Source organism: Apodemus sylvaticus, chromosome 5 (assembly GCF_947179515.1).
Source record: "Apodemus sylvaticus chromosome 5, mApoSyl1.1, whole genome shotgun sequence".
NCBI lineage: Eukaryota > Metazoa > Chordata > Mammalia > Rodentia > Muridae > Apodemus > Apodemus sylvaticus.
In genome coordinates this window covers 108,333,976-108,358,715 of record NC_067476.1, presented here as the reverse complement: position 1 = coordinate 108,358,715, position 24,740 = coordinate 108,333,976, and the positions used below count along the sequence as shown (strand labels likewise).

At 43.8% G+C, this 24,740-nt stretch overlaps 1 protein-coding gene across 1 annotated transcript in view; it reads left to right on the top strand.

Annotated features, from left to right (window-relative positions):
• Nucleotides 1-234: 234 nt before the first annotated feature.
• Nucleotides 235-24,740, top strand: part of Fbn1 (fibrillin 1) — a 198,915-nt gene continuing 174,409 nt past the window's right edge. The window contains exons 1-2 of the mRNA XM_052183469.1: nucleotides 235-350; nucleotides 897-1,236. Coding sequence (XP_052039429.1) covers nucleotides 1,073-1,236 — 164 coding nt within the window. The 5' untranslated portion in view covers nucleotides 235-350; nucleotides 897-1,072. The remainder of the gene's footprint in view (nucleotides 351-896; nucleotides 1,237-24,740) is intronic.

Genomic DNA, 24,740 nt, shown 5'->3' with positions numbered 1-24,740 from the left:
AGGACTGGATCACCTCCGCCTCCTCCCAGGGCACTGATCCTGCGAGTGAGGGAGGCCCGGGTCCCGGGCGGTGGCTGGCAGAGGGGAGTGGAAAGGGAGGATGGATGGGGCCGGGGGTGGGGTGGTGATGGGGGTTGGTGGGGAGGGTGTCATTTTCTTTTTCTTTCTTTCATTTTTTTAAAAAAGTATTTCTCTCGCGAGAAACCGCTGCGCGGACGATACTTGAAGAGGTGGGAAAGGAGGGGGCCGCAGAGTTGGGGCAGAGACTGTGGGTGCCACAGGCAGCCACAGCTGGGACAGCTGCGGAGCAGAGCAGCCACCGCCGCCTGAGAGTCCGAGCCGCTAGTCCAGTGGGTCTCACGGGGTCCCGCCAGGGTCGGGCGGCAGGCGGGTGGCTGGAGGGCCGTTTGCGCGGCATCGAGGGCAGGAGGCCGGGCAGGGTGAGGGGATGTCTCGGGCATCTGCAGCTGGCCCTCTCTGCCTGACAGCTGCAAGATCCGGGACGGCAGTGCCCTGCTCCACGTCGGATGCAGGGGACTAGCGGGGTTGGCCGCGACCCGGTATGTGGGCGGAGAGGACCCTGTTTGGGGAGCTGGGGCGTCAGCCGTCACCGCGCGCAATCAGTGCCATTAAGACAGTGCAGGCAGCCCGCTCGCGGGACGCCTGGGCTCCCTGGGGACACGGTACTCGGCGCCGCGAGGCCACAGGGTCCGCGGATGCCAGTCGCCGGGCTCTGGCTCTGCAGCCAGCTGGGATAGAGTGGTCCTCGTTCCTCCGAGTAACTGCGCCACGCGCAGGCGGCGCTCAGGCTGGGCTCGGCACCGACGACTGCGAGCTTTCAGCATCCCGGAGCCCTGAGTGTTTCCCCCCGCCTTGGGGACTTGTCTGTGTTGCAGGACAGGCAGGGGCTGCCCGAAGTGGGAGCAGTCCCGGGAGAAGAAAGCGGTAGGACCCAGGCCGGGACCTCCCTGCAGCAGCACAGCGGGACAGCGAGACAGCGGGGACCCCAAGACCCGGGCCGCTGTAAGGCACGGCGGCAGCGGCGGCGGAGCGAGTGGCGGCCGGCGGCACCATGCGGCGAGGAGGGCTGCTGGAGGTCGCGCTGGCGTTCGCCCTGCTACTCGAGTCCTACACGAGCCATGGGGCGGACACCAATCTGGAGGCTGGGAGCCCGAAGGAGACCAGAGCCAATCGGGCCAAGAGAAGAGGCGGCGGAGGACACGATGCGCTGAAAGGGTAAGGGAAGTTCCCAGCTGCTTCGGTGTGCCTCCCCTCGCCCTTCTTGGGACTTTAAGTTCCACAGCAACTGACAGGCGGGTTCTGGCTGATAGAGGACCCTGGGTGAGAGCCTCTGGGGGACAGCCTGGAGGTGCCAAGGTTACTCGGTCATCAACTCTTGCTCAGATAACTTGCCTTGTTCCTGGCCCAGAGGAGAGGTCCTGACTGGAGGGAATCCTGGGCCATTGTTGAGGCAGATTTGGGGAGGCGAGAAAGGTTTTTTGTGGAAGAAGGGGAGGAGCTGAAACCCAGAGAAAGGGGGAAGCCCACTGCTTCTGCTGCTTACCAATTCCGGTAGTGTGCAGGGAGAAGTGCTTTCCCCGGGTGGGCGTCAACTATTTGGGAGGCAGCGGAGGAAAAGGAAGATCCAGAGACCGAGATGAGATGCGTGGTCAGGAGATGGTCCTTTTCTAAGTCATACTCATGAAAACCAGGGCTGGACACTCCCTTTCAGACACCTACCTGGAAGTCTGCAGGGCAAAGGTTTTTGAGAACTTGTGTCTGGGCTGCGTGGGCTCTGCACACGGCTGCTGGAGTAATGTCGCTGTGGCTGGCCCATGTCGCTGTGGCTGGCCCATGTCGCTGTGGCCCGAAGCGGGCTTTCATGTGCTATCTTCTAAGAAACCCCTGTCCTATGAGCTTCCCATGCCCTAGTGTTGCAGCAGAAATGATTTAAGTCGGTCAGGTTGGCTAAGGCTTGGCAGTTTCTGGAGCTGAAGGAGATGGAAATAATTCCTCTAAGAGTTTTTTAAATGTTTAAAAAGGACGATCTCTGAGATTGGGTTGGAGCCTCTATTCGAAGTGGTAAGATGGAAATAAATGGCCACTGTTTTGCTCTTTGGAAGAGCCTACTCAGTGAGCCAAGGGAATTCACGTGCTGAAGTTTCTTGTCATTCTACCGGGGCATTTTTCCTGAGTGACACTGTAATTTGATTATGTGACCCTGGCTGACATGACGAAGGTGTTCTTTGGATATTCTTTTGTTTGTTTTTGTGGGTTGTTTTATGTATATGTACTGATGTAGTGTATGTATGTATGTATGTATGTATGTATGTATGTATATGTATGTATGTATTTGTATGACTTCAGTACAAGAAGCAAGAGAGGGATGCGTGCAGTAGTTTTTGAGCCCTTGTCTGCATGAGGGAGCAGATGGGCAAGAGCGCTGAACACTTAGGCTAAAATGTCTGTGATTGTTTGATCCCCGAAAATAGCTAAGACCACGTCTGCCCTGACCTTTGTGGAGAACAGAGCCCGAATTGCAACATCATCAAGAATAACTTCTGACCCTGACCAAGCAACAGACAACTGTTGCCCTATGTAGAAGGCTTGCTGAGAGCTCAGTAAATGGGTGGAAAAGCTGATTTTAGTATGTTCGCAGTAGGGCTTTGTTTGGCTCAGCATTTTCTTTCAAAAATATATTTATGCTGCACGAGATCATCTTAGTACTATTGCGATGGATATATATATTGAGCGAGGGATGGAGGAAAAGAGAAAGGGAGGGAGGGAGAAAGGGAGGGAGAGAGAAAGGGAGGGAGAGAGAAATCTTTCCCTCTGGGAGGCAAGTCTTAAGGCCAGAGTTTTGCCTTATCTTAATGTGTTTCTGTTACCAACTTGTGTGTCTTTTTGGGAGAAGATAATCGGACCAGAAGAGAGTATTTCCCTTCTCTTCTGACAAAGGTGCACTTTTACCACCCCATTGGGTTTCACATGTGCTTATGAATGTAGGATTATTTCTCTGTACTTCTCCTAGTGTCTGATCTGACAGACCCCAGTCCATTGCAGGTTTTATAAATCTTTTTTAATTTATAGTGTTAGTAGAACAGCCATTATGAGTATTCCCAACTCTTATGCTATTTATAAGGCTTTCTGATGCTATTTCTATGTATGGCTGTGGTCAAAATGACTTTAAAAGATATACAATTAAAAGTATTTCCCTCCTACTTTTTTTTTTACTAGACATTACATATATTTTTCTAGCAAAATTATAGACATATATACATATCCACATACACAGCACATATATTACATATATGCATGATATATATATATATAATATGAACATATGTATGTGCATATGTGTTACTACATGTACTATATATAATGTGCCTTCACATTTTATATATCTTCAGTGTATCCAACTGTTAATGGATATGTTCTTTTGGTTTGTAGATTCCCATGATATGGTTATGTTCCTTTGGTTTGTAGATTCCCATGTTATGGTTGCGCAGGTTCCAAATGACGGTTCTTGAGATTATAGTAAATATTTTGCTATTAATAACATCTTTCTGTGTAATTACATGTATATGCATAAATTTATATGTGACACAAAGTAATCCAAGTAGAGCTGCTGGATTGAAGCTTTCTCCTAGATTCTAGACACACTTTTCTGATGCTGATTTTGAACTCTCTCCTTACTCACTGCCATTATAGTCTGTCATGAAGACTCTTTCAGCCATGGTCTGCTGTGTAAACCACAAGAGGAGCAAGCTATGCATGGTGTTTGTCCAGTCACAAGGTTTCTGTCTGTCTTCACTAGCATGTTATGTGGTTCAAAGCTGCCTCTGACCACGCCGATGCCTGCTCCTAATGTATCAGATGGACGTTCTGAGGTGCAGGTGGTTTGTAGTCCCCAAGGCTTATGTGAATCAGAGGTGATGACTTTTGACAGCTCGCTAATAATTCACACATTGGTGTCTGGCGTGGGCCACCTGCTCTCCCCACCCCACCCTTTGCTTTCCCTCTGACGTGGCAGGTGCCAGCCCTAAGTCCTGGGTTCTTTCCCTATCAGGTCTCTTGCTCTGCGGACTGGAGAACCTGTCCCCCACTATGCCTGCCACCCTAGTTTGCCCCCTCTCCTGCTCCCCGTGGCAGGGATTTTCTTCCTTTTCTCTTCTTTCTGGGCAGCAGAGGTTATTCCACTGTGGAAATTTAAGCATCCTCAATCCCCAACTTTTGCTGTGTTTTCTTGGAATAAATTGCCAATTTCTGCTTCTAGGAAAAAATGTCTTTCTTTCTTTTCTTTCTTCCTTCCTTCCTTCCTTCCTTTCTTTCTTTCTTTCTTTCTTTCTTTCTTTCTTTCTTTCTTTCTTTCTTTCTTTCTTTCTTTCTTTTCTTTCTCTCTCTCTCTCTTTTTCTTTCTTTCTTTCTTCCTTTCTTTCTTTCTTTTTTCCTTCCTTCCTTCCTTCCTTCCTTCCTTTCTTCTTCCTTCCTTCCTTCTTTCTTTCTTTCTTTCTTTCTTTCTTTCTTCCTTCCTTCCTTCCTTCCTTCCTTCCTTCCTTCCTTCCTTCCTTTCTTCTTTCTTTCTTCCTTTCTTTTAATCAAAAAATATGGCGGTGCCCATTTGTTCAGCAAAAACCACATTTCCTCAATTTTCCAGTGAAAATTTGAATGTTTATTTATTTTTATACTCTACTTATTTGTTGTATGTATTTGGGAAACACAGTGTGTGTGTGTGTGTGTGTGTGTGTGTGTGTCACACTTGGGAGTGGGCATCTTTGTCCACTGAGCTGTCTTACTGGCCCAAAGTTTGCAAGCTTAAAAATAATGTTCAAATAGTAAATGCATATAGTAGTTCTCTTTTGCCTGGCCATGTGTAAAAAGACTTGATGAGAAATAACACAGTCGTAACTGTGGGCCTTTCGGTTCGTAAGGATTTTTCTCGGCTAAATTTTAACACTGTGATTAGGTTAAAAAGTAGAAGATGGCTCAGTAGTACACATCCAGCACCACCAAGGACAACAAGAAAAGCAGCAAGCCAGCTTAGTTGGAGAGAGGAGTTATGCGCCCTTTCTTTATGATGGCCTTATTGCTTTAACGCCCAAATAAGGAAATATTACAGTTTCATGCCAAAGGGAGACATTCCTTAGTCTGAAACTTCTTTCCCCAAGTCTCTAGTAATAAGGAATGAGTATTGTGTCCTTGTTGCTGGTTCATGGGTTGATAGGCTGACAGGTAGACAGACTGACAGATTGATACAGGCTGACAGGCTGACAGGATTACAAGCTGACAGGTTGACAGGCTGACAGATCAACACAGGTTATCACAGCTGACCAGCTGACACAGGCTGTCACAGGCTGTCACAGGCTGACACAGGCTGACAGGCAGACAGATTGATAGGCTGACAGGTTGATACAGGTTGACAGATTGGTACAGGCTGACAGTGACAGACTGACATAGACTGACAGGCTGACAGGCAAATTGATAGGCTGACAGGTTGACAGGCTGACAGGTTGACACAGGCTATCACAGATTGACAGGCTGACACAGCTGACACAGGCTGACACAGCTGACATAGACTGACATAGGCTGACAGGTTCATAGCCTGACAGACAGATTGATAGGCTGACAGGTTGTCATAGGCTGTTACAGGGTGACGGTGCCAGGGTGCCAGGCTGACAAACTGACAGACTGACAGGCTCACAGTCACAGGACTCCCATGTGTTTTATAAAGTTTTTCACCCTTCTCATGATTCTTTTTGGTCTTTGTTTATTTGTTTATGTTGTCCAGAGTTTTTATTACCATAAAAACACATATGGAACAGTTCATAGTCAGGGTAGATTATGTGATGGCAAATTCCAGAGATTAATTACAGAAGTGAATTCTTAAAGTTTCATGGGAATAATGAGGCTTTGAAAAGCCTTTTGGACTCATAGAGACAGCGTTAAGACATTGCTTTTTGTCACCACGTTTATCAGAAGAGGAAGCTAATATATTGGGACACAATTTAAAAAACCGATTTTCTTAAGCAGAAGTTTATGTAATTCCATTTTTAAATAAAAAGATAATTTATTTGACTTTTTCATCTATGCCTTTAGGGCATAGAGATAGTTTAAAGAGATGAATAAGCTATTGGTATAAATGAATAAAAACATGCGTCAACATATAGCATCATGATTTGAGAGCAGAAGGCAATGCAAGTCTAGACATACCTTCAAGCTTAATTGGAATTTTAAATAATATTGAAAGTTTCTTTTGTTAAAAACCATAGCATTATACTAATAACTCATAACTACTCCAACAAAGTGCCAAACAATTAAAATATATGTTTAAAACCAAATAACTTACTCAGGACACCTTGGGAGCTTTAACTTTGGTTTTTAATGTGAATCCTTCTTTGGAAGACAAGCAAATTATTTTAACAACTCCTTTGATCCCAGCAAATGGGCTTACTTTAATAACATTCTTCGAGAAAGCTGAAATCAATAAGATATCAAATACAACACAAAAAGTCTGTGAACATTTATTATTTCATAATTATTACAATGCGATTATTCCTTGTGTGGTCACACATATGGATGTGTATATTCTTGTGTGTGCAGGTGTACCTGTGTGTTTGCGTCCGATGGGGAGGGGTGAACTGGTATATATACACAGACACGTGGATGGAGGTCAGAAGTCAGCTCAAGGCGTCATACCTCAGGAGCCATCTTACCTTGTTTACTGAAGCCGGGCTCTCCCTGGGGTTGTTCTCTGGTTAGACTATGCTGACTGGACAGGGCAACAGGAACCTGGGAACTGTCTGTCTCTGCCTCTCAGGGCTGTGGTCCAGGTTTGCACTACCTGTCTGGCTTCTTGCCTTGGTGTTAGGGATTGAACTGAAGCCCACATTTTGCTGTGAAGGTCTCACATATCCTAGATTCCATTTTCTTTCCTATTAGTTTGTAAAATCATCAAAGGCAAGAGTCAAATCATAATATCATCAATCATAAACCATAACAGCTCTAATAAAAACCACTAATATCGTTAAATGGGTTTCAAAGAACCACTGATTCTGAAAGCCTTTATTGAAGCCCAGTGTTTACATAGTTCAGCAGAATTCCAGAGATGTGTAACAACACACAGCTTGGAGGGGCTTTGGAGCTTACAGAGAGTCTGCTATTAGGCTAAACAACTGCTGCGGCATAGCGCACCTTGATTTGATGAAGTTAAGCGCTGATAAATTCTGCTAAGAACTTTGAGAGAGTGTATGTCATCCTGGAGGTGAGGGCGGGGCAGGGCGGGGGAAATCAAAACTCAAAATGTGAATATAGTTTCTATTAAGCATGTACCCATTTCATAGGATTATAAATTAAAATCATTGTCTCTCTCAACAGTGACTTAGGGCCCTGTGTAATAATAGTGTATGAAGCAATGCTTAAACAGCACTTATGTGCAGAAATTGCTCTCTATATAAGTACATATATAATTTTCATCTAATCTGTGTAGTAATTCTAGGAGATGGTAGTTTGATCCATCCATTCATCTGGACAAACATAACCAAAGTCTTACTGTTCAATTTTAAAAAAAGTATTTTCTTTTTGGATTTGTTTTTTTCGAGACAAGGTTTCTCTGTATATTCCTGGCTATCCTGGAACTCACTGTGTAGACCAGGCTGGCCTCAGACTCACAGAGATCTGCCTGCCTCTGCCTCCTGAGTGCTGGGATTAAAGGCGTGTGCCACCATCGCCTGGTAAGAAAAGTAATTTTAATTATGGCTTTGATTTCTTGCATCAGTGGACTAAGACATAAGATGTAGGACTAAGATATTGATGAAATTCCAGTTAAAATTTTAATATTCTGTAGTAATAGTTCAAAAATCCTAAGTATGTTTTGAGACTTCAGACATATTAATAAAACAGAAGGAATCATAAAATGTCAGTGCCATCAAGGATCTTGGATGGTGTGTATTTTATATTTTAATATTAGAGCTTGCATCTTTACTAAGGTGGTAGTAACCATCTCAGACATACCTTTCTATACACTCCAGCCTCTGAGCTGAGAGTATTACATATTAATTTTATTATCCAGAATCTCCTCTTCCAATTCTAAGTAAGAAAACTGTCTCTCAAGTAGAGTTAAGCAACACACATATCTTTCCAGGGATGCTGATGTACAGTTTACATTTTTGCTGGTAAAGACGAATTATTTAGCTATTTGCTTCACTTTTTTGTATTGCTTATCTGAAAACTGACAAATTTTTAATATTAAATGGAAGCAATTATTGTTAAAGTAGAAAGCTTTGATGCGTCTGTGACAATCATACTTCAGTAGTATTAATTCCTCAATATTTAACTGCTTACTAGTGAGATTAAATGTCTTTGCACATTTAACCAGCTGGAAAAAACACTAAAGAATGTAGAGTTCCAGTCATTACTCCAGGGAAATCAACTAAAGTTAAGAAACCTGGCTTCGTAAAACTTTAAACTTAATATTTTGTTGCTTCTTGGCTAAATTAAATTTTATAGCTGGTAAATGTCTCTCTTCGGTCCTCTTGATACCTTCTTTCCCTAGGATGTTCTCCCAGGGATGGAACAACTCAATACTAGTTGAAGGTGTAGTTTATTACAGGCCAACAGAAGCATTGTTGGAAAAGGATTAATAAGAAAAGATATCACAGTAAAAGTTGACTGTGCCTGCAGATTGTGGACCAGACTGTGTTTGAGAAGGAAGTTTCATTGGCTCGTGTGTGCACACGCTGCCGCAGGGCCGCCCGCTCTCTGCAGCACCTGAATGCTGTAGCTGTGACAGCAGAGACGGAACTTCTGCAAAATGGAGATAGTTTCACAGCCTCCGACTTGTAATAAAAAAATGGTAGAGAGGTACATGCCTTGTGTGCTTTATTTCTCTGAGAATTCTTAGGAACTGGGCATGGGTAGGGGTCAGTAGATGGCTGTGGATGGTTAGATATGGACCAGTTTTAATTGACTGACTATGCGAGGTTAATTATATAAATCAGAGGTTGGAGGAAACAGAAAGTTGACGTAAAGGGAAAAGACGAGGGAAGAAGACACGAGGTGGTGAAGAGGATATGAAGTATCTGGGATGGGGGCAGACGTTGGGCGCAGCAGGCCAGGTGTGCACTGTACTCACTGATCTACTGGTGCTGTTCAGTGTGGTCTGATGTTTGCTGCCTTGTGAGTCTGTACAGAGATGATGCTGTTAAGGGCAGGAGAGGGATCTGCAGAAGCCTCACGCGCCTCACTGCTATGAAAAGTTAGGATGCGGAGGGCTCCAAGATGGCGGCAGGATCAGCCCTGTGTTATGGATCAGCCCTGGGGTTACTGTGGGAGGACCAGAGTCTGGGAGTCAGCAATGTGGGGTTCACTGAGGTAGACTGAGCAAAAGCAGGGGAGTTGATGATGAAGAAGAGGCTCAGATTGCTCCAGCTATGACACAGGCGGCTTAACTCAACAGCTGGTGAGAGGAAATAAAGGACAAGAGAACCTAGAATGTTCCTACTACATATAAATTAAATTTCTCATACAGGAAGACATAATAGCCCATTTCTGAGAAAAGAAGAGGACATAAGACCACCCTGGGCTTCCCACTACCACAAGACTCTGACTTTCATCTTTGTTATTGGGAAGTTGCTCTGACAACTTTATGGTTTTACCCTTCTGTGGGTCAGGAATGTAGACTCCTGTGTTGGCCCCTCATCACGCCTGTTGGTCAGGGTGAGTGGTAGCAGGAAGCTCCCATGTATGAGCAGGCCTGCCACCCTGTTTACCTCAGTGTGAGAGAAATAAAGACGGTTGGCTCTGGTGGGGGTTTCTCAGGTTTTAAAGCCCCCTCATGTAGTCTCTGGCCTGGGACCACCCTTTGGGATGGAACCATTAAGCATGTTTTTGTCAATGGAAAAACTGAGCTCTCGATACATTGCTAGGCCTTGCTCAAGACTGTGCCTGTTGGAGCTGTTTCTTGGTGCCATGTTGGAACCCCATGCCCTGAATGTAGGCTGACTCAAATGGCTGCAGGCTGGCTGAGCCTGACTTGGTCATGTGTTCCGAGTGTTGGCTGTGTTCCTCAGCTCACTTCCTCGTGTCTCGGACTGTCGGACTGTCTTCCATTGGTGTTCTTTGTGCATGATCTCCCCAGAAACAAAGCCAGACTTTTTACATAGTGGTTCTGGATCTCCCAGGAGCACGCACGTGCAAGCCACTAGAGTCTCTTCAAACTTAGCCTGAAATTATATGACTAGGAATTCCATGGAAGTCACAGGCTTTGCCCAGATTCAAGGGCTTGGACAACAGATACTGCCTTTGCATGCGAGGAGCAGTGTGTCTCTGCAGGGTAAAGAGGAACTTTTATTTTTTTGAGACAGGGTTTCTCTGTGTAGCCCTGGATGTCCTGGAACTCACTCTGTAGACCAGGCTGGCCTTGAACTCAGAAATCAGCCTGCCTCTGCCTCCCAAGGGCTGGGATTAAAGGCCTGTGCCACCTCTATCCAACAGGAGGAGTTCTTATGAGCACAGTTGGAGACTAGTGTGTAGAGCGAAGCAATGGGTCTCTGAGAGATAATCTAGTGCTTTTGGTTTTAATTCTGGCATGGTCTAATCTGGTGGTCCCTGTCTTCCACCGAGGATGAGGCTGTGTTGTGTATTGTATCGTGCTGTGTGGCATCGGAACAAAAATGTCCCATGAATAACATGTCAGTTCTATTGGACCAGTGTTTAAGAGCAGTGTCCTCACCTCATGTGCAGCTCCCCACTGAAAGCACACATGGCCATCGGAAATGAGATTACAGTCAATGGTTGGGTGCGTTTGTTTACATATAAGCACTATAAACACACACCCTTTTTTTGCTTTCCTTTAGAATTATGAAATTCTGTGGAAACTCTGATGTGAAACCACTTTGTTTTTCTTTTTCTTCTTTCTGTTTTTTTTTTTTTTTGATGGGTGTTTTTTTTGAAGACAGGGTTTCTTGCTGTCCTGGAACTTTCTCTATATACCAGCCTGGCCTCAAATTCAGAGATCCTCTTGCCTCTGCCTCTCGAGTGCTGGGATTAAAGGTGCACAGTACCACACCCAGCTCATTCTGTTTTATTAACTTAAGTTTTCAGCATCTTTGGCCTTGCTTTTCTGTGGGATTCTACCTTCAATTCTTTCCTAGCCTCACTTTTCTCCATCTGTTGGCCAATCTTTCCCATTTTGGTTTTCTGTATGTTTTGGTTTTGGAACCAGGGGTTCCACAACCAGCAATAGGTTTGCAGTTACCAGTGGAGCTGATGTTGTCAGGAGCCAGACTGCACCATGCCATGCTTGTCCTAACGGGAGTCACCACAGTGCCACTGAAGAAAACCAGATCAGGACCGCAGCCAGACTCAGATTGTGCGAGTTCGGCACTATAGCAAATCTGGCTTTAAGTTTCCTGTGACTTTGCAACTTTCTCAACTTAAGTGGTATTTTTCAGTTAAAGTTATCACTCAGTGTGTTTACTCAAGCCTCTCAGAGCAGAAGGGAGAAAGGAAAATTCCCCATTTCCACCATTCCCAGCCAGAAATGTATTCCAGACAGAACAGGCAGGGTGGGAGAATGGCCCCATTAGACAAGTGATTTGGGTCAGTGCTTTGAAGGGCTGTGAATTCCTAGACCATCTGTCATACTTACATTCAAATATACACATCGAATTCCAAATATAGTACCGCCATTTATGACACTGGTGTAGGGAGACAGGATTTATGTCAGCCCTAAGGATACACTCGGTCTGTGGATAAATTTTATGACAATCTCTTTATTAATAAAGAGCCCATTCCTAGAGACGATTTTCTTTTCTTTTGCTTCTTCCTCATCGCCATCTTTGTTCCTCTACTTCTCCCTCTTTCACCCTTTCCTTTTTAAACAGACTATCCCTATGCAGTCCAGGCTGACTTTGAACTCACAACCCTCCTGCAGTGGCTTTTCCAAGCTGAGTGTGAGGTGACGAGGCTGTAATTCTAGGCAGAGGCAGAAGACAGCAGTGACAAAGATGGCAGCAAACCCCAGCCCGGTACTGGGACTGCACCACTGCCACTGAGCCTGGATCTGCCTTCTTCTTCTCTTACATCTCTGTCGGCTCAGCCTTCTCCTCTTTGGAGAGTAACTTTATAACTTCAGCTATAAACAAAACAGAGCCAATAGAAATACTAGAGTTTGAAAATTAGGAAAAACAAATATATCCCAAGGAATAAGGAAGCCTGTTTATGTGGAAGCTGTGGAATCTTCCAAAAGAAAGATACAAGAAAGCTTTTGTTACAGGAAGGAAGGGGAAAGGCTGGGGGAAGCTGGAAGAGAAAGTTCTGGAGCGAAGTTCCTTCCAGCTATGGGCTGGCGCTGGACAGAAAGGTGTGGAGTGTCCTCACACCTGCGGCTTTGAGCCTCTCCAGGGTTTCTGACTGAGAGTCAATCCAAGGCAGAAAAGATTCCATATAAGAACCCAAAGGAATGTGGTGGAAGGCAGGTAAACACAGGGTTTCTTATGCACCTGTGAATGTGGTACTGTGTAAATAATCCTGCGGGTAACAGCTAATGTCCACAGTTAGCTGTCCTCTCAGTGCTGATTTGTAAGACTGCATCACCATACAGACCCCAATAAGGTTATGTCTTTGTGAATGCCTTTAAAAGATTTATCTTATTTTTAAACATCTATACTTGCCTGTGGCTCCGTACACGTGAGTGCAGGTGTCTATCAAGTTCAGAAGAGGGCAGCAGGTCCTGTGAGTCGCACAACACGGGTGCCAGGAAATGACCAGATCTCTGCAATAGGCTCTCTTAACTACTGATTGGAGTCACCGGCCCCTTTGGGGACATTGTTAAAGGCTTTCTTAGTGGAGTTAGTGATATACATTTATAGAGAGATGCATTTTAGAAGTTTTCAGATGCTAACCAAAACCCAGAGAGGGGTCGTTAAGAAGTGCTAATGGTGCATATTTTTTTTCTTTATTTCATAGCTGGAGAGGCCACAGAGGGGCAGATCTGGTTTGACTGGAAGCAGTGGTAGTTGGGTAGCACAGTTGGGTAGTACATCATGTCTCTTTGTGTTCAGATCCCATGCAGTTGACAGGTGTCTCCAAGTCTTGTAATATTCTAGGCACGAACAAACCTCTGACATATTAAGGACCTCACTTTCCTTCCTTTTTTTCTTTTCCTCCCCATCTCTCTCTGACTCTCTTTCCTCCTCTCTCTTTCTGGAAACAGGGTTTTACTATGTGGACCAGGCTGTCCTTGAACTTGCTATGTAGACTAGGTTAGCCTAGAACTTGTTATGTAAACTAGCCTGGCTTTGAACATGTCAGCCATCTCCTTGCCTCTACCTTCCAAGTGCTGAGATTGTAAGTCTGTGCCACTGTGCCCAACTGTGATGTCTTCCTTCCTTCCTACCTTAGGAGAGTACTATGAAATAGTTTTAGATATTTACTTTTACTTGTCTATCAACAGAAGGCTCCATTAGATAGCCTTGGGAAGAATAAGGATTTTTCTAAAGGAGCTCAATTTAATAAAGGTATGGGGGGTAGATAAAACAGGAATTGTCTTAGGGAGTCTAAGAGGTGAGTCGCCTCTGTTTCCCCAGCCCTTCTCCACACTTCTAGTCGACAGTGAAGGATCAGGATCCGGCATGGAGTAGGAACATTCTGGAGGGCAATTAAGCACAGCTTTTGCTTTATAATGTGCATACTCAGTTATCCAGTTACTGATTTACACACTTAGAATCTATGAGGTAAAACACGCCAAGATGAAAACATTTTTTTGGAATTCTTGCATTGTCTTCTACAGCCCCTCTCATAAGTTTGGAGAACGTCTGCTTAATCTTAATGACAACTGTTTATTGAGCATTAGCTGTGTTTGAATTGGACTGAGTCCTCAGCACTCAGAATGAACACACTTCTCAAGATGTTGATAGTATTCTTTTGTTCGCCACGATTCTGGGTGGATCTGCCATTTAGCTATCTTTCTCTTTGCTGATGGAGACAGTTTGGAGATGATATGGACACGTGCCAGGCAAGGGGAGCCCTGACACACACCCTTCAAGTCCACAAGTAGTTTTTAATTTCCCATGGCCTGCTGCTGTTTCACACCCGAGAATTTAGGCCACTGACCTCAAGTTTGCAAATTTTATATCCCATTACCACCCTGCGAGCTCTCAACTCCCCAGGGCCACACAGTTGACGTTTTAGCTGGAATCCGAGAAAGTGTCTGAACATTTCCTACAGAGTTGGCTAGAAGTGATTTGGCAGTTCAGTCATAAAACCCCAGAGCTGGTGGCTAGGGGTTATGCTATAATTACCTCACACTGTTTCCTGTTGGAGCCTGGTTGTGGGTAATGGGGCAGACTGGTATTGCTTGTGGGACTATGTTTTAAAAGATAGAGGACTCATTTTCCATGAATGCTAATTGCCAGTGGCCATGCTTTCAGGGAGGCTTGGGGATGTGGGCATAGACACACTTGAGTCAGATCCTGGCTCCACCACCTACTGGGAAGAAACCTCAGGCAAGTGGCTTGACCTCTGTAAGCTTCATTTATTACCTTGTAAATAAGACTATAGCACACACCTTTTTGTGTTGTCCGAAGATTTAATGACATGGTGCAGTTCCTAGTACCATGCCTGGTGTGTCTAGCTGTGGGAACGATGTCAGATAGATTGCTATTATAGTGGCCAAATGACAGTCTACTTAAAAACATCAAAAATATAAACATAAATATGAGTACTTTCTGTGCTTCATTAACTTCCAGGAGAAAAATTAATTTAAAATAGAATAGGCATTTCCTTTAAAAGTTTGATTTTTTTTCAGGACTCTTACAGGGATCTGCAAATGTTATCCTTTTGTAAACAATCTAGACATGGTCAAACATCTGAAAGTCAGACTCAAGGTGTGTCTGAGCGTAGGCTGTGTTATTTTCTCAGTTATGTTTTTCCTTGAAAAAAAAATACTGTCTTAGGTTTTCTATTGTTGTGAAGAGACACCATGACCATGGCAACTCTTATTAAAAAAGGAAAAATTTAATTGGCTCTGGCTTACAGTTTAGAGGTTTAGTCCATTATTGCCAAGGTAGGAAGCATGGCAGCATGTAGGCAGACATGGTTCTGGAGAGGGAGCTGAGAGTTCTCCATCTTGATCCATAGACAGCAAGGAGGGAAATGAGACACAATGGTCCTGGTTTGAGCATCTGAAGCCTAAAGGTCCACCCCCCAGCAACATACTTCCTCCAACAAGGCCATACCTACTCCAACAAGGCCATACCTCTTAATAGTGCCACTCCCTAGCGGCTTTGGTGGACATTTTTATTCAAACCATCACAAATGAATTCGTCATTAGGAAAGATTGAGGATGCACTTGAAAGTGAATCACTGCCAACGTGGTCAATGACTTGCACAGGTCTGGTCAAGGAGTTTGTTCTCGGATTCTCTGTCTGGTGAGCATCATTCTTACCTTTTGGCTTCCGTATTGTTGAGATTCACAGAGACATCGATTAGTTCTGGTCATTTGTTTGAGAGGGTTGGGGTGGACTGTTGTCATTTCTGGTCTGGGACTCTGTTCCTCTCAGGAATGCAGAGGCATGTAACAGATACAAGGGCTCATCCAGGAAACGAAAGGAAGGAAGCATGTGAGGAGTTGATGGTTTGTCAAAGACCAGCAGTTGGGATGGACTGGGGACAATCGGATGATGCCACGAAGTTGTCATTTAACTTTTCAATGTACAGAATGTCAGTTTAGTTTCTAGAACATATCAGTTTCTAGGGAGAAGGATGCAGTGATGTCTTAGCTTCAGTGTATCAATAGTTAAGTCTTGGGGTTGGGGTGATGGTGCCACAGGCGAGAGCATTTGTCTCATCATGAGGGCCTGAGTTCAAATCCCCACAACCCACATAGGAAGCTGAGCAAGTTGCATACACCTGACAGAGAATTGCTAGGGCTTGGTGACCATGAGCCAGGGTCCAGGCTTAGTGGGTGACCCCAGTTCAAGAGAGTGCAATACAGAGTAATAGAGCAGGGCACCCAGTATCTCCCTTTAGCTTCTGAATGTATGGGCATGGGGGATTGTATCCATGGGCATCCATGTGCATAGACCACATAGGTACATTACACTTATATGACTTAAACACACACACACACACACACATACACACACACAGAGTTAATCTTGTTTTATTTACTTCTTCTCATGATGTGAATTATTTTGAAGTAAACTCCCCAAATGTTCTTTTGTATGTGTGAGTGTTGGCATGGGTATCCCAATTTATGTAGAGGCCAGAGAACAGCCTCAGGTGCCATGCATTAGATGCCATCCACCCCTTTTATTTTATTGGACAGACACTTTTCATTGTCCTGAAACTTGAAAAGGAGATTAGACCAGCAAGCCCGCAAGCCCCGGGGTAGAGAATATTCTTCACCCAACCAAGAGAATGTTCTTCAGTGCAACTGATGTTTTTTTCAGTGGTAAGACTTTCTCAGGGTAGAAAGGTGGCTCTCTTCCAGCCCAGGTTCAGCATCTGAATATAGGATGGTATATCTAGTTTGTGGGCCAAGGCTATGATGTGGGCTTATTGCGTTTGCTGTGAACCCTGCAAATGTTTTGTCAAGAACACTCGGTAAGTGGGTTGTGTTCTTTTACCAGGAAGCACATTTGTAACTCAAATCTTTCTTTCCATGACTTCGGCTATTGATGGCCATCTCCTAGAACCACTGATTTGTTTGGGTGACAGAATGGAAATGTTCTTACTCTGCTGTTCTCTGTTTATGAATGCTGTAAAGCTTGGGAAGTAGTTTTGAATATGGACCCAAGGTTCATAGCCAGCCAAGTTTGCCTTTTCTTATCCATGTCTTTAAGGGGTATAGAAAAAAGAAATCACAAAACATGGAACAGCAAGGATTGGGTATCATGAGGTTGGTGATTGATGGCATTTTTTAATGAGTGAGCCTGGTACTTGAGGGGCAAATAAAAGAAGATAACTCTGTAGGGGTCTAACCCATAGCTGGAATCCCTAGGTTCCTTGATCTATTGTGGGTGTCAAAGTAGAAATACTGTTTTATTTTCTTTTAAAATTAATTAGTTTTGAGAAAGCATTTTAGCATATAGTTCTGGGTGACCTGAGTCATCTGGGTACACTATGTAGCCCAGACTGTGTTCAAACTCCTGTCTTAGTCTCTTGACTGCTGGGATTACAGGTGTGCACTACCATCCCTAGTTTATTATTAAGAGAAGGGATTTCATGCAAGGACACTACGAAGCTGTGGCAACTTTTTACTACAGTTGGGAAAAAGAGGTTTTTCAATTTCATTCAGTGCCTAGAAGGAAATATTTATACCCTCATTTTGGCATTTCTATCTCAGAACTGCTCGTTTTATCTAATGCCTGAGTTTAACTTTGGTGGTTTGAACAAGAGGTGAAAACTCCACAGGAACAGCCAGCATCTCTTGGGAAAGGACATAGAAGTGGGAGCTGCCCAGAGGCTTCCTTGAGTGTTGGTGATGGGCAATAGGTGTGTGGTGCAAGGTGCACTGCCAGTGTGAGGGCTGAGGATTGAGGATGGACATTATTCCCAAAGGCCCAAGGCATGTCTGCCATCTTTTGTGAAAATCTTCCGGGAAACACCCTGGCCCTGGTACCTGTGGAGGCCAATGCTGGTGTCAACTGGGTGAGAGAAAGCTTTCATGTTGGATTTTAGGAGAGAGCTGTGATGCTGGGAAAGGGTAGGAACTCTGATTTCTCATGAAATAGGTCACCCCAACTTCATGTGGCCCATTGTCTCCTAAGCAAGGTTAGATAGCTGCTATGTCACTGGACGGTGCACCTGTAGCTACTTTTCTAAAGACAAGCCAAACTCAGTGCTCAAGTGGATGTCCAGCGTGCATTTCAGAACCAGCTGAGAGCAGGTTTTGAATCATTGTCCTTCCTATCCAACCAGACATTTCTTGAAAATTCCTCAAACTCCTATTTGAAAGATGGCTAACATTTTTATCATGGGAGCTAGCCCCAGTACTCATACCGCAGGAACTGTGTAACAGAAACACAGCTCTATTCCCTTCACATACACCCACAATATACTTTGTATAATTGATCTAAAAAGAAGTGGTTTTGTTTTGTAGCCCCAGAAAAAACCAAACCAAACAAAACAACAACAACAACATAAAATCAGGGCACAAAACTATACAAATTAGTGAAAGGCAGGACACATCTTCTTTGGGCTATTATAGAAACATCTTTCTAAGCTCTGCTCCAGAACTCTCTAATCTGGGAATGTTTTATTCATAGATTCTTTCGCCCTTTACTTGATGACTTCAGACAGGTCTCCATAGTGTAGCCTTTTAAAAAGTTATGTCCTTAATCAGATTTTCTGCAATCTTCTGCAAACAAGCAGGTCAATCAATGTGTTTTCCTGATGGGTTTTGGGGAAAATCATTCTATAAGTTATAATGTTCTCCAAAATTTGCTAATTACTATTTTTATTTTGTAGTATTTTGACATGACTGGAACTGGATAAGTCGCTAATTTAATCAATTCCCTTAAAATGTACACTACTTTCATTGCTTTTTTCATATGTATATGTAAATGGTTACAACTTGACTTTTAATTTGGAGGGTAAAAAAAGAACTGTCAAGTTTTAGATCGTAGCAGCATCAAGTGCTAATGTCAATGAAATAGTTGCACTAACCGTAAGCCCCTTGAGGTACAAATGGACAGCCCCCACCAGGACTACTCTAATGGCTGTTTCCAGCCCCTCAAGATTCAGGTGGCCAAACTTTGCCCTATAGACAATAAGACCAAAGTCAGGCCACAGAATCCCACCAATTCCAGGCCACAGTGGGAAGTTCTGTGCCCCCCCCTCTCTAGAAACTCTACATAAAGCCTGCCTCCTGCTCAGTTATTTGCTGCTTCTCTCATGATCAGAGGTGGCTACCCTCTTGTGTCTTTCCCAATAAATCTCTTGGGTGAGATTTGTTGTATTGTGTGACTTTGTGTTATTTCTTGACTCGCAATTGCCAGAATACCTTTCTGCTCAGAGCGATGACACTTACACTAACTAGGAGCCTTTACTTAAGTTCTTCTGACTTTTAGGAAACAATGTTTACAATTGCATTCCCTCCCCTCCCCTTCCCCTCCCCTCCCTCTCCCACCCCCCCCATTCCCTTCCCCCTCCCCTCCCCCTCCTCTCCACCTCAGGTTTTAAGTTCAAACCAAAGTCCTATTCCATTGCAGCTCACTTTGGGGAACCAACGAGTTCATTGGTCTTACTTACAGATCATGACTGACCCCAAAGCAGCTGAAAAATCTTAAGCTTCCATTCTTTGTTTTGAAATTTTAGGAAGTCCCCACCTAGCATGGACAAATGCTTCCCCAGGGCTGCATACATGGAGCCTTTTCCTTGGTCTTTCACAGCCTTTAGCCCTATGGGTTTTCATGGCCAAGTTTCCTTCAGATTCCCTGCTATGTAATGTTTCCCATAAAACATTTTAAGCCGTGGTTAGCTTCCCAGGTCAGTCCACAAAAGTCTATTTAGTGGATAAAGTAGAAGAGAGCCTGCTGTTTCTCTAGTTTAGGAACCAAACCACCACCTAATTACATTGGAAAGACTATTCCAACCTTCAAATACTAATAGTTAGAAATAAAATTTCAGAGCCCTATCTGTTCATCAGTCAGGAACTGCCAGTATTCAGAGCTAAAGCTTAAAGTCACCTTGCCCTCCTATAATCTGCCCCCTGCTTCCTCTAAGCTGTTTCCCTTGGTTGCTTCCCCAGGGTGACACAAACACTCTGTATCATCTTCCTGTAGAACTCTCTGTTTGAGAACCCTGGTTTGCCTTATCCCCACAGCTCTAGTAAGAGAAATAACAAGGAGGTAGGAACAGAGGGTTCCATATGCCACCCGGACTGCCCATCCCTGAAAGGCTCCCACAAACCTCTTTGTTTATCTGGTGATTTTCAATCACTTCTGCAATTTCATCTCTACCCTTTTGAGAAGTATAGTGTAGCTTTGGCATCGGTCATGAAAGCAGACATAAAAGAGCTTGTTATGGTCAATCTCAAGCTCAGTGGGTGAAGCCCAGGGCCCACAGGACTCTGTCAAGTAGCTCCTTATGTTTTCATCATGTTACTGGTCAACTCTCCTCAGAGATTTAAGAAATACAACTTCAAGACATGCCTGTGTTTCTGTTTTTTAAGATAACTTTTTCTTACCCCTCAAAGGCCAACTAGTTCATACTTTGGGGCTGAAATTCCTCTGTCTGTGTACTTGATGTCAGCACCTTTGATATATACAGAGACAAATCCCCACTCAAGTGTAGTCCCCACCCCATAGGATAGCAAATTGTTTGTTACTCAGGATTTTGGGGGGACTCAAGTGGCCCAGACATTTGAGCAGAGTCCCCGTGCTCTTAGTTATGCTTATTCCAGAGTACCAGAACCAGAAGTTGCCTGATGCCTTGGAGTACTTAGGACCTGCCACGCCCAGAGATGTTCTTTAAACATCTTGACAGCTACCTTTCATAGCCCAGCATCGTTTTCTGTTATAATGAACCTGAGGGATTTTTTTTTGAGCCTTAAATTCTTTCTTTCTTCCCCCTAAGAAAACCATATACCAATGGATGACCCAATCACTTGAGAGAGGTTCTGAAAGGATTGAAACTGGCTGTTGGTTGAAGTGGCCTCTCAGGTTTAGGGAATCACTTCTGTGTCTTCACCTTTCCAGAGCTGTATGGTCTAGGAAGGCGTGGGGTGTGTGCCATGTGAATAGCTTCTTCGCCTGTTATGGCGCAGTCATTACAACCAGGGAGCAAGTACTGATGCACAGGAACTCATTTAGTTCCATTTTCAATCCTTTTCCTTGCCTTTTGCCTAATCATCATTTTATGCCTTTACCCCCATCAAAGGGGGTACCACATTACATATTACATTTAGTCAATGTGGTCGTTTTAAGCCGCAGAGAATTTCTAAACCTTGCTTTTAATGATTGACGTAGAGCTGAGGATGATCAGGTATCTTATAGTCTTCCCCTTAATTAGAATTCTTTCATGGTTTTGGTCAAGATTAGCCAGGATGGGTTTTGTTGGAAGAAAGCACCAAGTTGGTTCTACGCTCCTCACATCACACTGTTGAGTGGCTCTGTGATTTGGGGTAAGGCAGCTAATTGATGGTCTATCTGATGCTCACATGGTGCTGAGGTTGCTGGCCGTACAAGCTGTGCTGTTGGATCGTGGATTCAGTTAGTGTTAGTTCAAGGTGGTAACAAAACATTGCATTCTAAAAGTCCTGAGAATGGTCACAAAGGAGAGAAGAAATGGGTCAAAAAGAAAGAGGTAAGAGGCAGAGATGGAAGAGAGAGAAAGAAAGAAGGAGAAAGAGATATCAGCCCAAAGTTTGGGGAGAGAAGACACTGAAGTCACTAGTTGGTGCCAGGGAAAGCAAGTGGGGAGCAAAGATTTTGGAAATCAGAGCATGAAATATTCCTTCTGCTTATATTTAGGTTGTTTTAGAATAATATTTTTGGTGATTTTGTCAAGAAAAAGTCCTTGAAGTAAATTAGAGAGGTTGGTTGGCTTGTACCTTCAAAGTAGCAAGTCAGGATTGTCTGTTTCCTGGGTAGTGTCAGCTCAGTCAAGCCAGAAGTCCGTTTCTGAGTCTGATCAGGAGTGTCTGGCTGAGGCCTGAGGCGGTCACGGAAGCGGCTTCCATTACTCACATTGTTGTGACTGGCAGATGGGCTGAACACTTACATGTGGTATTCACATCACTGCGGACTCGACCTCTGCCTTCCGCTGACAGGATCAGAATAAAGGTGCTAAAATAACAAGAAGAGGTGGTTGGGATTCGAGGAGCCGGCTGGGATGCATGGTGGGCGTCACCAGGAAGTGCACGTAGATTTTCTTTCTCTTTTCATCTTGATAAGTTAAAATTTGTCAAAGAACACATGCAGCCATGCTGTGTAGTTGACTATAGATAGAACCACTTTGGGTATTGTTAACGTTCCACGATCCAGGACATGTTGGAGAGTGAAAGACTAACTCTGGAATGATGTGATATTAAGATATGTTCTTGCACATGTCACATGAGTCCTTGGGCACTCTTTGTTACATGATAGTTCAGATTTCCTGATCTTTCTTTGTGTTTATACTTGGTGGGTTCAATTGTAACTTTTCTCTTAGAGGTAAATAAAATAAAATAAAATAAAAAAATAAAAAAAAAGAAGCCTGTGACTTGGGGCTCAGGGTTAGCCTCATTTGCCCAAACCTTAAGTATTTAATTGCTGAATAGGCTGGGAAACTCTTACATGAAATAAAAGCCCTCTGACTTGTTTTTATAACACCAACCCTATTTGGAAAAGGCTTTGCACTTAGGAGAAAAAGCGGAAAGGCTATCTTGCTGTTGGACAGGCCAAACTTGCAGAAGTGGGCTCTGGCTAAAGGAATGTGGACATCTGCAGACATCTTGCACAGAGGCCAATTTCTGCAATGATGTGGTCAGACGTGGTAGAGCCCAGCTGTTTGCTCTACTGAGAGAGGCTTTAGTTAGCCCACACAGCCTCCAAGTCCTGTGTCTGAACTGGCTCCAACAGCAAGCCTGTTGAGGCTCGCTATCCCCAGGGTGATGGAGTTTGGTAGGAGAAGTTATAGATGAAGACCTAACTATTAAAAATACAACTATCACAATGGGGAGGTGGGATATACACACATTCCCCTCTTATTCCATGAACTGTTAGAATGCAGGCAAAACATAATTTATCCCTTACCTCTAGTCTATCAGTAGACATGTTGTGATTTTGATTATCTATGTCACCACATGTGCCATTGAGTGAAATACCGTCTTCCTTTCTGAATACATCTGTGCCCTAGTTTATTGGTTAAGAGGATAGACTCAAATGCAGACTTCCTGAGTTCAGATTCATCCATGATGTATTGCGAAGCTATGGGACTTTGGTAGTTGGTTTAACCTTCCTGAGGTCCTAATATCCTCAGAGTAAAAGATAATTACTGCAGTAATCACCTCCAAGAGTTGCTATGAAAATAAAACATAAGAATGGAATCCTGGCAGTTAGTGGAAAATTTTGTTTCCTCTGAATTTTAATTCATCTTAATTTGCTAAGGGCTGCTGCTATCTGCACGGAACACTTAACTATATGACATTTAAGAAGCAGTGGGCCAGCAGAGAGGATGAGAAAAATAAAGAGAAAGTCGTGTGCGTGCTGCACTCTCATTTACACAAGAGTAACTTAATTAAAGAATTATCTTCTTTGTAAATGCTGTTTGTACTGAAACCTTAGAGTAATATCCTCTACAATGAAAGCAACCCCATGTGTCTCCCTAGACGCTCACATGCTTGCTGCCTTCCGACTAAAACAAGACATCCATTTTTTTCCTAGATTAGAGCCTTTTTGCGGGGAGGGGTTGTGTGCAAGAGGAACAAACTCCACTCAGCTTGTTTAAGAAATTTCTGTTAGCTCATGATTCTCAAGACTGGAATCACAGGGAAGACGTTGTAGAACCAGACAAAGTAGAGTCAGATGAAAAACTATCATTGGATGATGTTGGTTATAACAACTGAAAATCTAAAAAGTATGTTATTTATTATAAAAGATAAAAATTAATGGCGGGCGGTGGGGGTGCACACTTTCAAATACATTCAAATACAGCAGTAAGGAGTCAGATGTAGGTGGATCTCTGAGTTTGAGGCCATCCTAGTCTGCAGATAATCTACAGGATGGCCAGGGCTATACAAACAAACTCTATCTCAACCCCCTGCCTTCTCCCAAAAGATAAAAGTATAAAATAAAAGTCATAATATGCAGTTTTCTTAGGAACCGCTAGACTGATTTCCATAGTGGTTGTACCATCTTACAATCCCACCAGCAGTGAAGGAGTGACATTTCCGGAGGACCCTGCTATACCTCTCTTGGGCATATACCCAGAGGATTCCCCAGCATGCAATAAGGACACATGCTCCACTATGTTCATAGCAGCCTTATTTATAATAGCCAGAAGCTGGAAAGAACCCAGATATCCCCCAATGGAGGAATGGATACAGAAAATGTGGTATATATACACAATGGAGTACTATTCAGCAATTAAAAACAATGAATTCATGAATTTTTTTTAGGCAAATGGTTGGAACTGGAAAATATCATCCTAAGCGAGGTAACGCAATCACAAAAGAATACACATGGAATGCAATCATTGATAAGTGGATATAAATTAGCCCTGAAGCTCTGAATACTGAAGATACAATTAGCATATCAAATGATTCCCATGAAGAAGGAAGAAGAGGGCCCTAATCCTGGAAAGGCTTGATCCAGCATTGTAGGGGAGTACCAGGACAGAGAAAAGGGAGGGGGAAAGACAGGAGAATGGATGGAGAGAAGAGGACTTATGGGACATATGGGGTGTGGGGACTAAGAAAGAGGAAAGCTTTTGGATTGTAAACAAAGAATATAGAAAATAAAAATATATATTAAAAAACATAAAAAAGTCATAATGTGAATTAAGCAATCACACTCCATTGTGCAGATCTTAAAGGAGACATGGTAAATTGGTGTGGTGCTCCAGCGAAAGGGGTTTGGGGAAAGAAAGAAGCAGGGTTTGCTTGTTACCTTCTAAGAAAGCAGAGCATTCTGTGGCAATGTGAAAGCATCCACACTTCAAGAATACTGGTGCCTCAGATTAAAGGTGAGGACCAGGTTATGAGCTAAGCCTTTACGTGTGAACGCACGAGCAGGGTTGTGAGGGCAGAAAGTGAG